At 31.2% G+C, this 12262-nt stretch overlaps 1 protein-coding gene across 3 annotated transcripts in view; it reads right to left on the bottom strand.

Moving 5' to 3' along the window:
- The window catches only part of Nos (Nitric oxide synthase), a 236415-nt gene that overhangs the window by 34097 nt on the left and 190056 nt on the right, over positions 1-12262 (bottom strand). For all 3 annotated transcript variants that reach the window (XM_071182105.2, XM_071182103.2, XM_071182106.2), the window contains exon 20: positions 7507-7676. In XM_071182105.2, the coding sequence (XP_071038206.2) occupies positions 7507-7676 (170 nt within the window). The remainder of the gene's footprint in view (positions 1-7506; positions 7677-12262) is intronic.

Genomic DNA, 12262 nt, shown 5'->3' with positions numbered 1-12262 from the left:
TAAAAAGTTGTATGTTTTTGTGTGAAATTTTTTTTGAATATTTTAGTAGATTAGTTTTATAAATGTTTAATTTTCTTTCTGTTTATTTACTAAATAGATAAATTGCATAATCATGTTTTTCATATTTTTCTCATTGTAAAAAATTTTATTTTTCTTCTCATAATTGAAAAAATGTTGTTTGTAGTAGGGAAAAGGAACAATCGTACCAACCTAAAAATTTTAAATTTAAAGTATTCAAAATTTTTTTTGGCTCACCAAAAATTTTTTTTGGGGGGGATGTAATACAAGAATTAAATACTTTTGTATTAATAAAAGAATTAAAACTCTTTCGGTTTCATAAAATGTCTTTGTTAAAGAATAAGCGTAGAGAGATTCTATTTTGGGAATTCAAGGCTGAAAACATACCATTGAAATATAAATAGATTTATATTTCAAAGGAAGAGTTATTTTTAGAATCGTTCCCTTTTTCAATTCCATATAAGGAAGCAGAAATGATTTTCCTTAATGCGTAAGGATACAAGGAATGTACGAATGTGCCTTTTTACTCCAAATCTATGTTGGTATAAAACCTAAGAACGCATTGTTTTGCGTGTCCTTTTCATCATGATGTGATTCAATTAAGCTGTGCCGGAATTGTCCGGAGTCTTGTCCGCTCCCCCTCCCGTAGGGAGTGTGGACGTCAACTGTCAGCAATACCAGCCAACATTTAATAAACCTGTTTAGAACGTCTGATGGCTTATGACTGCAATTATTTCAAGCTAAATACAACATTGATAACAGGGTTGGAGCCCTGTTATTACATATATATATATATATATATATATATATATATATATATATATATATATATATATATATATATATATATATATATATATATATATATATATATATATATATATATATATATATATATATTTGCTGTTCTTGGATCTTTAGGATGTCAAAAGGCAAAAATTTAACAATTTTTAATTGCTTTGAGAAAAAATCACGACCTGAAATTAGTGAGCTGACAGCATCAAGTACCAATGTAAGTTTTTCTGTTGTATAGAAATGTGATACTTCCGTTGAAGAAAACGTTTCTAGCATAACAAAATCTGATGAATGTGAAAGTGGCCCTTAAAGTGTTACTTCCCACCCATATGACATTGGACTTTTTTCAGAAGATATTACATTATGTTCTTAAACTTAAAAAATCAAATCAAAATTTAACTAAACAACGTTGGTAAAATGTTGTCAAAAAGTCAAAATTGTCCAGCTGTCTAAATTAGGGAAATAATAGTGCTTTATTACAGACTCTAGTTTCTTTCAGTAATTTCACAAAATTATGAGCACCCCCCTTGAAAAAATTCTGCGTACGCCCCTGAACGGATCCCCTATCGAAAATCGGTTTGAATTTTCTGGACGATGGAGCTTAAACAGTTTTGTTTCCTCCATCTCTCTACAAGTTTTTAAATTTTTTTGGAATGAGACTATCCTACTTATAGAAAAACTGTCGTAATTAAGAGCTTTTACTACCATTTTTATTAAAAAAATAAATATTTTATATAATGCACAATTGCTGTCGTGTAGCGCCGGCGACGGACTCTTGTCTCCTTGTTTTTTAACGAATGCTAACGTAATGTTTGGCATGAAGAAATAATCAGGAACGAAAACTTTTTACGGGAACATTTTACGAGTGGTAGCGAATTTTATGTTTTAAGAGCCATTAGTGGGAGACCAATTGCTACGCTTTCTATAATAGTTTTATTAAATTTTAGAATAACGAAAATTTTGTAAGTTTTTGAATATTTTTGTTTGCTTTTTAAAATGTATAGCATGACATAACTGAGCTAGATCATGTAATTTGGCAAGGTACCTGCCCGCGCAAGCGGGCACTAGACCTCTGATCTGTGTTATGCCCTAGGGCAGGGATGGGGAAACTACGGCCCGCGGGCCAACTGTGGCCCGCCGAAAGGTTTTATCCGGCCCGCGGATAGAATTTTAACTTGCCGATCCGTGGCAAATATAGACAATATACATCCATCTTCTTGTCGACTTTGTTTAAAGCTATTTCTGTTCTTTCTTTTTTAACTAAGTACTGATGACCTTTTTACTTTCTCTATTTTTGATCTACAAAACATAAATTGATGGAAATAGTTAGCACAGACAGCTTCGATTGGTAAAATGTTGAAAGCAGAAGTTCTTTATAGAATAGCCGTAGATTGGGCTCCAACTAGCGTTTGTCTTTCTCGAGGAGCAGACTTATGGAATCTAATATAGGTGAATTGTACTTCACATGTGGCAGACTGCGCATTTTAAGCTCCAACGAGCGGGTATTCTAACTATCATCTGAAGCAGTTGTTTCTAAATAGTCCAAGTTTGAGTTTTGCAAATCATTACCAAAAGCTAGTTTCCAAAATTTAATATTTCATGCCTAGAAAATCAGTGCTATGTTTGCTTAATCTTATGTTAACAAGAGTTTTCAATTATGAAACAATTATTTCAGAACAAATTATTTCAGAAGTAGATTAACAGACAAGCATTTAGCCTCGTTCCTTAAAATAAGCATATCTCACATCGAACCTCAAAATAAGGAACTTTTAAAAATGAAATCGCAATTTCATTCATCTCGTTAAATATTTAATTTAAAACTTGTACATCGTTTTTTTTTTTTTTTAAATTTTGAAGTTTTTACTTGGCCCACCAAACAATTTTTTCTCTCAATTTTTGGCCCGCGATCAAAAAAGTTTGCCCATCCCTGCCCTAGGGCGACTGAAACTAATGGCATTGGAAGTAATGAGGACGGGATATTTGGAGGAGTACGAGGCAGTAACGGCTCGAGATATCTGCATATGCAGTTCAAATCATGACAGACATAACTGAAGAAAGTGGCGAATGATATAAGCCTACGAATTGTATAGAAATAGTGGTGGATAAAAATCTACAAAATTGAATTTATTAAACCAAGAATCACAATTGATAAACTATAACTTTAAAATATATATTTGCTGTCCGGAGCAAGTTGGCATCTCTGTCTACTCCTTATAAAAAGTTGCCAGTTGGAATTCATATCATAAGTGGAATTTTTGATAAGTAGTAGCAGACGAGAGACATAAAATAAAAAATACTAAACAAAAAATATCTTAAATTTCGTCACCACTAGAAAATATTTTTTTACAAAGCCGAACAAATTTGCTTTTTTGTCATTAATTTAAACTTCAGACTATGTGCAATAGTTGCATTTCTTGATTGATTTGATTTATAAGTAGATTATGAAAAATGAAGGCCGTACAAGTTAAGAACATCTAAAAAAATATTCCGTCCTCTACAGAAAATTTCAAAGTTCAGGGTCATTTCTTTCAAAGTGAAAGAAAAGTATGTTTTATACAAAGAATACAAAGATTTATACAAAGAAGATATAACAACTCAAATTTTGTTTTGCAGTTTTATGTACTCGTTTCCATGGAGCATTGTTGCTTTTAGAGTTATGCTCTGTACTGAATTTTTCAAAATTAGTGAAAAATACAGTTTTAGACGTTTTTTTGCCCAAAATTTCTTTGTTAGACAACATCACCTCGATAATTTCTTTACTGAATATTAAAGTTCACAGTTCAATTGATTGATTTTAATTGATATAACCATACAAACTTTAAAAAGAAAAGAAAAATATGAATTTTTTCATTTAGCTTATCGCAAAACGGCATCGTTACTCAAACAATTGAACTATACCATCTAATAAGTAAATGAATCTGCCAACACGTGGAAAAGAAAAATCAATGGGATCTCGTCTCATTTTCAAGAAAAAACTACTAAAAATGCATAAAGCTATGTTAAAAATCACACCCATCCTCTTATTTCAGAAGTTTTGACTCATCTTCCCCTAAATATAAGCTAAAATAAAGAGATTTTGCAAAAACTTGTGGTGTAACTACCACTATAAATTTTAAGTATCAATTTCCTATTATATAATGCATATCAACTTACATCAATTATGAGGCAGGTTAAACCAGCCAGTGCAGGAACTTTTCATGTATATTGATTAAAATTAAATAGTATTAAGTTTTTCTTTAAATTGATTGCAACAATAGGTTACTGGCAAACAATAGGAAGATATCTAGCAAAACTTTGGAAAACCTGGTCAAACAGACTTCTCTAGAAAAATTTTCTGAATTTGTTATTATCTCTGCAACACCTTGTTTCTTTTAAAAAATTATAAGGTGAATGTTTGTATTTATATGTTTGAAGTGGAATTAATTGCATGTAATAGTTTTATTTTTCTCACTGTGAAAAAGAGAATTCAAAATATAGGTATTGAAGTTACGTTTTATTTTTTTTAAGCATATCATAATAAAGTACTGAGATAAGGGAGTGTTTATTCACTGGATCACCAAACGATGAAAAACCAGTGAAGGAACAAGTGTTCCTTGACTGGTTTTTTTTTTCTAAGTTAATGAAAATAAAAGATAAACTTTAATTTTCTTGTACTTTTAGTGATGTTCCGCATCAAAAGTACGTTAAAAATACGAAAAACAACTTCTAACCAGTGAGGGAACAGGCATGTTCCTTTACTGGGCACAGATTTTCCAGTGAATGAACAATATGTGTTAATATGTTGACACTTTAATTTTCAATTCAGGATTGCAAAAAAAAGTTAACATTACGAATTTGAAATTAATTTGATTTTTCAAAAGACAAGCGAAGCTTAAGTGTTCCTTCACTGGTTAGTTTACCCTACCTTTTACTAGAAAAAGGTTGACATAGTCGATAAGTAAATTTGATTCTATCTTGAGGTACCTTTTGATAGATGAAGGTTGATATAGTCGATAATTAAATCGTTACAAACTCTACCTGTAATTTTAAGAATAATTATAAAAGAAGAAACCTCGAAGTCATAAAAAAAGGATGGTTTTCTTAGTAATGTATTTGTATAAAGAACTGCTAGAAATGAACAATAACTCTGTTATGTATTGCTTATAATTTACTCATTTCTTCGTTTGACTTACTTCAAAATCAAATTTAGGGAGTTTGAAAAAAAAAACCGATATTTAATGGAGAAGGATGTTTCCCCCCCCCCCACAAGATTTCTTGACTCTTGTTCCAATAATCATCTTCTATTTGTATTAAAGTCTCTGCCACTGTTTCTCGAAATTTAAATACGACAAGCGGGAATTCATTTAGCTGTCTCGGAAATCTAACAATCATTCTTGCAAGAAAGTCTTAGCCTTTTAAAAATATTCGCATAAAATGTATTTATTTAATTTTTCAGAGGTTACATGCAATATCATTATCCATACATTTATATACATAATATCAGATTAGCTAGCAAGAAAGTTATGCGGCATGTAAAAGATCTCTGGAGTGCCTTATTGGCTCTTGGCATTTCCGGCAAAATTAAATTCGTAGTGCACTTGAGCATCCTAATAGAAACCAGACGGCAGAAACTAGACGTCCAAAATTAACATGACCAACGGTATTTCACCCATTGTGGTGGTCCTGAAAGAGTGGATACCACCTCTGGAAAACGCACTAGGTCTGCTCATCGACAAGACTGATTGTGCAGCTCATTGAAAATGTAAAAAATAAAAATAAAATTTTTTTTAAAAAAAATTAAACAAAAAAAAAGCATGCAAGAAAGTAAGTAATGAATCAAGTAATTCAATCAAGTAAATATCATAGCTTGCATATCTGAGATTTACTTGAAAGAAGTTATATCCTTTCACACTGTTCATGAAGTTTGCGATGTTCAATAAAAGAAAACATAACGCTTTTAGATATTTATGGAAAGGGGCGTTAATTTTTTTTCTTAAGCACAAAATTATCCATGAAATAAATGCTGATCTTGGAGAAAAGACTGGCTACAAAAACAGTGACTTGGAGGTAAAATGCATGAGCAGACGAACGCCTTGCTGTTTTCCTTCCATTATTATAAATCTTAAAGTCTTATAAAATCTTTTAATTTTAGCTTATTTAGAATAGAAATATTCATCATTACAATAGAGTAAAATATATCAAGTGTGTCACCCGGGTTCGAATTCTAGTGATGGCTGGTAGATATGAATTCCGCACCCGGCTCGGATCGACCACAGTGCTGACATAAAATATTCTCAGTGGTAGATGGATCATGGGTTAGAGTCCCCTTGAAGTTAGGCTAACTGTGGAAGGTTTTCGTGGTTTTCTCTCTCCATGTAGCGCGATTTCTGGTTAGTTCCATCAAATAGCCCTTTACGAAGGCAAAACTTCACCCAATACTTGATCCAGGAGTTCCCTTGTCTTCTGGATTAGGTTCAAAATGACAAGGCTACGGAGTTGAACATTGGTAGTCGTAAAACCGAAAAATGGGTCAGCTGTTCCACGACGGTTATTAAATAAAATAAAATAAAATAAAATAATGACTCATAGAAACGAGTGCATGCCCATAACTAGGCAACGATATACTAATGATATAGCAAAAGAAATCTTTGGAGTGTCGTTGCTTTTTTTCGATAAACCCCTTATTTTTCTTTCACTTTTAAAGAAATGACCTGGAATCTTGAAACTTTTTTCAGGTCCGTACATTTTCAGGAGCCTAGTTTCTACTTCAATATCAAAAAAATAGCAAGCCAATCAAAATATGCAGCTATCAAAATTTCAGTTTCTTTTCTAATTTTCTACTTAATGGCTCTCATTGGCCCTTTGTCTCGTTAATATAATTTATAGTTATTTTTTACCACACTGCATGTAAATGATTCAAAGACTTATATCGTATTTTTACGAATACGTTTAATTTATTATTTCAAAAACGTATTTTTGAGTGACCCGCTTGCAATGTGCTCATAATTATTTATTATATTTTATTTAATAATAACCCAAAAAATGCTGAGAGTTTACATCATTTTAAAGAATGCAATTAAGCATACCAAAGTACAAAATTTGAGCGAATTCGATTTAATGGGGTTGAGAATTTTAAAAAGATCGTATATTTAAACATTTCTCTATTCTTCTCAAAATAAAATAGGCTAGTCAATGATATACGATTTTCCCACTTTTTTTTTAAAAAAAACTGACGCATTTAATAACTTCTTTTTTACACGATAAATGTTTCACCTTAATAGTTATGAACAATCGATATTCTACTTTTTAAAGTTATACAACAAAACCATAATATTAAAATTATTCTTTTTATTTCTTTTCGTAAAAAAATTGCTTTATATACTTTTATTTTAAACTTTAAAATATATTTTAAATTTTTTTTTTTTTTTTTCATTTTTAAATATGCTCGATCTTTTTTCAGGACACTGAGAAATGTTTTATGCTCCATTCCATTTTTTCGAGAAACGCAATTTGATTTGAAGAAATAAGCTTAAGTAAATGGAATAGTAGCTATTGGTAATGTTAAAACTTACTGAAGCACATATAGAGAAGGGAAAGAGTTCGGATGTTTATTTAATTTTTGATGTCAGAAAACATGCATGAATATTGACACTGAATTATAACAATAATGATAAAAATATTTTCATATAAACAAACATCTATTACGAATTTTACCGTTGCTAACAGTTTCATTTTTCTTTTTTCTCCCTCGTCCGTTGCCATTGTTTCCAGATCTCTTAAAAATTGCTGACCAGGTGGCGTTGTGATGTCCAAGTATCTTGTCAAAGCTGTTCTCATGGTCAGAGCTGGTATTCTTTCATGTGGATACCATCTATGGTTCAGACCTTTGCAAGAAAAAAAAGTGGAAAAAATACGCCTTTTTAAACATCAAAATATTCGTATATGTTCGTATATGTATTCGTATATTCGTAAATAAAATGCGAACAAAATTATTAGTTTTTTTTCTCCAGTGTCCACCCGGAGAATGACCTAGGACATACAGGTATCTGAAGGGCAGATTTGTAGGCCACTCTTTCAGGGGCATCATATTAGGTGGGCCAACGTTGCTCCCACAGTAAGGACAGATAGCACAGAGAAGGAAAGAACATCCATGCCTTGCCCGGGATTCGAACCCAGAACCTTTCTGATGCAAGGGCAGTTCCCTACCCTCTACACTGACCGGTCGGCACTATATTATACGTAAATGAATGAATATCATTCATAATAAATGACTAAGCTATTGCTATTTTACATATAAATTGGTGGACAAGGACAGCTGGGCAAATTTTCGTGAGATCGTGAGTTCGAATCCTACTGGCCGAAGAATCTCCGCGCATTAAATGGTGACTGCTGCACGCTAAATCTCTCTAGGTCACACCTCCAAGTTCCCATAACAAATCGATTCGTCTGGGGGCACTAAATAGGAGATTGATCGATCTCTGGTTCTTGTCAAAATTAAGATCTGTGGATGAATGAATGGAGCATGAATGGGCTCTCCCTGTAAACCGGTCAGTGACGTATGTGTGATAGTCGTATTCTTGGCTATAGATGGCGCCACTGAAAAACAAGAAATGCACCCCCTACCTTAATCGCTTGGATTCCCATAGCGGATGTGCTAGTAGCGGTAAATGGCATTAGTAACAACAACAACATATAAAAATTTGTTTTGTTACTTTTTGTGCACTAACAGATTTACAAGACTGATATGAATTGAAATGGAAATTAACACGTTGGACGCCACACTAATTTTACATGGCTTGCCCATCTGGCCGCGTGTAAACTCTCTTTACACACATAGTATCCCCAAGAGATTTTGAGAGCGCTGATTGGCTTTCTCGGCATTGCCTTCTGTTAAGTCTTTTTGTAGCTCCTCCTCAATAACATTTCTCCGTAGTTTGTTCCCAAAATGTAAATCATTCATAAATCAGTTCCAGTATATTTCTCATACTAATTTTATGACAAATGTTAAAGTTTTGTTCAAAAAATTAAACAGCGTTTTTAATTGTATTTTAATAATACACATTTGATAATAACACATTAACTTAAATCTAATTTGCTTTAAATTTTATGCTAATATTTTTTAACATTAATGTTATGAATTTTAGGTAAATGCAAGGTAAACAATCATGTTTTGGTAAAACATCAAATTAGTATAATAAAAATTAATAATAATATTAGTGTAATTATAATAATAATAATAATTATCATAAATTAAAGTTTTATTAGCTAGCTTTTATGTAATATATATATAAGAATTGATTAATATTCAAATTGAGTAGCATTGTGACTATCCTTATGCACTTAGAAATTAAAAACTCTTACTTAAATTTATTAAGTATGATTGCAGAACCACTCAGTTAAGTTTGAATTTATTATATGAGATTTTAAAATGTTTATAAAAATTTTTAAAATTATGTTTGATTACTTAAAAAAGATTTTATCATATCTTAGAGGAAAATATTCTAAAATGTTAAAAAAATTTAATTATAATTCAGCAAAAAAATTGTAAAAGTTTTTGAAAAACTTCTTTTACATTTCTCCTGTGGCACTTTTGTAAACGCACTGTGGTGGCAAACAAATAATTTCCTGCTGCAATTAAATAATAAAAAAATATTTACAATTCAATAGAAATGTACTAGAATTAAAAGAGGGAATTTTCTGTAAATTTATTCTCTAATTACTTATGGTATTAATTTAATGGACAATTCATAATCATTGACTTTTATTTTGATGGGAATTATGCAATCAAAAAATAATAAAAGAGACATCTTAAAAGACAATTGCTTGATTTCTTAGATGCCAATTAATAGTTTTTCGGCATTATAAAACATTCAACAAAAAAAAAAAAAACCATTAAAAATAAGTTATAAATAAGTAGGCATAATGCACATCTCTTAGTTTTAATTTATAATAATAGATGGCGCCACTAATAAATCTTAAATTTAAAAATTTTATAATTTAATTTTAGTAATCCACAAAAAATAAATAAAATATTTATTTAATTCGATGAACATTAATTTAATTAAATAAATATCAAGTGAAAACTATTCAATTTTCATTTTATAGTGAGTATAAGAATTAAGCAAAGCAATTAAATTCGATTTCAATGTTATTCAATAAATTAGAAGGAAATTAGCTTCATAAGAATTCATGCATGTAATAATCATAAATTTAACGAAAAAATCATTTCCCATAAAAATTAAATACAATTTTTTTTTAAAAATAACTAACCTAGTTATTTACCTACAAACAAACCTTTTTCCATGAGGTTTGGATGTTCTAGAATTCCATTTCGTATTGGTAAATTCCCCAAATTCCCTTACCCACCTATTGCAATCGTCTAAATTTAGAACATTACTTCTAAGGGTAATGGTATTTGAGGAAATATTTTTTACTTCATTTTTAAATGAAGAAGGCAGTTTCTCTGTTGAAAAAACTGACATTTCAAGTTTGGAGTTTAAATAACAAGCATGGCAGAACATGGGTGAAAGCCCTAGCAAGACGGAAAAGAGAAAAACCTGGTACGTAAAACATTTCATTCCAGCATTTTTTTCGAAAAAAATGAAATATCTGTAACTATCAAGATTTCTTTTATAACTCTGGCATATATATAAAACTGCTACTTTTCCAAGATAAAGTAGATATTGTTGAAAAATTTAAAAAAAGAATAAGTAAACTCCTCCCCAAAACTAGCTATAACTGGAAAGGTTTTAAGCCTTTCCTCGTTTCCGTCTCGCTTTCACCCCTGTGGCAGAGTGAAATAGCCATACGTCACAGATGGCGTTGCCGAGAAAGCCAATCAGCGTGCTCAAAATCTCTTGGGGATACTATGTGTGTAAAGAGAGTTTACATGCCATCTGGCCAGGGTAAATAACTACAAATTAAATTTTGCAAATATTAGACGGATTTTGCTATTTTTTTAGAAGGTTTTCCATGACATATCTGTTTCTTTCTTTTCATTATTTAAAACAAATTGGGAGCCTGGGCCGCGCAGCGGCCCCTAACCCATACATCATGAAAATAATAAACATTGTATAAAGACATTTTGTATTGTGCATCATTATGGTAGCAGTGACATATCTGACAAAAAGTGGTGAATTATATAAGCCTACTAATTGTTTAAAAATAGTGGTGGATAAAAATCTACTAAATTGATTTTATTAAACCAAGAATCACAATAATTAAGTAAATTTTGAATAAATTTTCAGCAATTCCATAAAAGAGTGTAAATTTTATAGTTCTATATCATGTTATACGCTGTCAGTAAGCTGTTTTTCGAGGCCTATGTGAAAGGTCAGTGTCAGCAAGTGGTCGCAGACGCAGCCTAAATGTAATTTCAAATTCTTCCTAAATGGAAAGTCCAGTGTCAGCCACCGATGGCTGACGCTGCGCTCAACGTGTTAATAGGGGAAGTGATAGAATGTGCTTGATAAAATTTAAGGATGGAACGTGCGCGTTAAAAAATGGGTAGAAATTTTTTCATTAGATCAATTTCATTATTCGTAACTACCACTGCATATTAAAATTAACAATGATGTGAGTTTGGAACGAAAGTCTTTTAAATCTTCAATTTTAATTAGTGACTTAATGGGAGAATTTTTTTGTTGCTAATTTAAATCTCTTTTATTGATTACGATTTCTTACATTTTCTGGTGCACTTTCTTACACCGGAACTTTAACACTAGGTTTTCAGACGTTTCTTATCTACCTATCTCTACGAATACACGTCAATTTGACGCATGAACGAATACATATAACAGCACTTACAGAGATGCCAACTTGCTCCGGAGAGCAAATATATACCTTAAAGTGGTAGTTTATCAACTGTGATTCTTGGTTTAATAAACTCAATTTTGTAGATTTTAACCACCACTATCTCTATACAATTCGTACGCTTATATAATTCCCCACTTTACAGTTCTTATGTTAGTTCTTAATCTAATATCAGAATGAATGGGAAACGAGCAGTTGGATTCTCTAGGAGTAGACATAATTATCCTTATTATACAAGTTAATAAAACTTTTATCGAAAGCGCAGCAATTAGCCTCTCACTAATGGCTCTTAAAACATAAAATTCGCTACCACTCGAGAAATTTTCACCTTCAAAATAGAAACTTTGAGCACCTGACTATTTCTTCATGCCAAACATTACGCTAGCATTCGTTAAAAAACAAGGAGACAAGAGTCCGTCGCCGACATTACACGAAAGCAATTGTGCAATATATAAAATATTTATTTTTTTAATAAAAATGGTAGTAAAAGTTCTTAAATACGATAGTTTTTATATAAGTAGGATAGTCGCATTCCACAAAAACTTATAGAGAGATGGAGGAAACGAAAACGTTTCAGCTATTGGATGGTCCAGAAAATTCGCCATAATTCAACACTTTATACTTGCTAAATTTACTTAGTGGTTATTTACTGTTTTTT

The sequence above is a fragment of the Parasteatoda tepidariorum genome, chromosome 4, assembly GCF_982258835.1.
Source record: "Parasteatoda tepidariorum strain Cologne lab strain chromosome 4, Ptep-v5.0, whole genome shotgun sequence".
Lineage (NCBI taxonomy): Eukaryota > Metazoa > Arthropoda > Arachnida > Araneae > Theridiidae > Parasteatoda > Parasteatoda tepidariorum.
The sequence above is the reverse complement of the archived record's forward strand: the minus strand, read 5'-3'. Positions and strand labels throughout refer to the sequence as shown.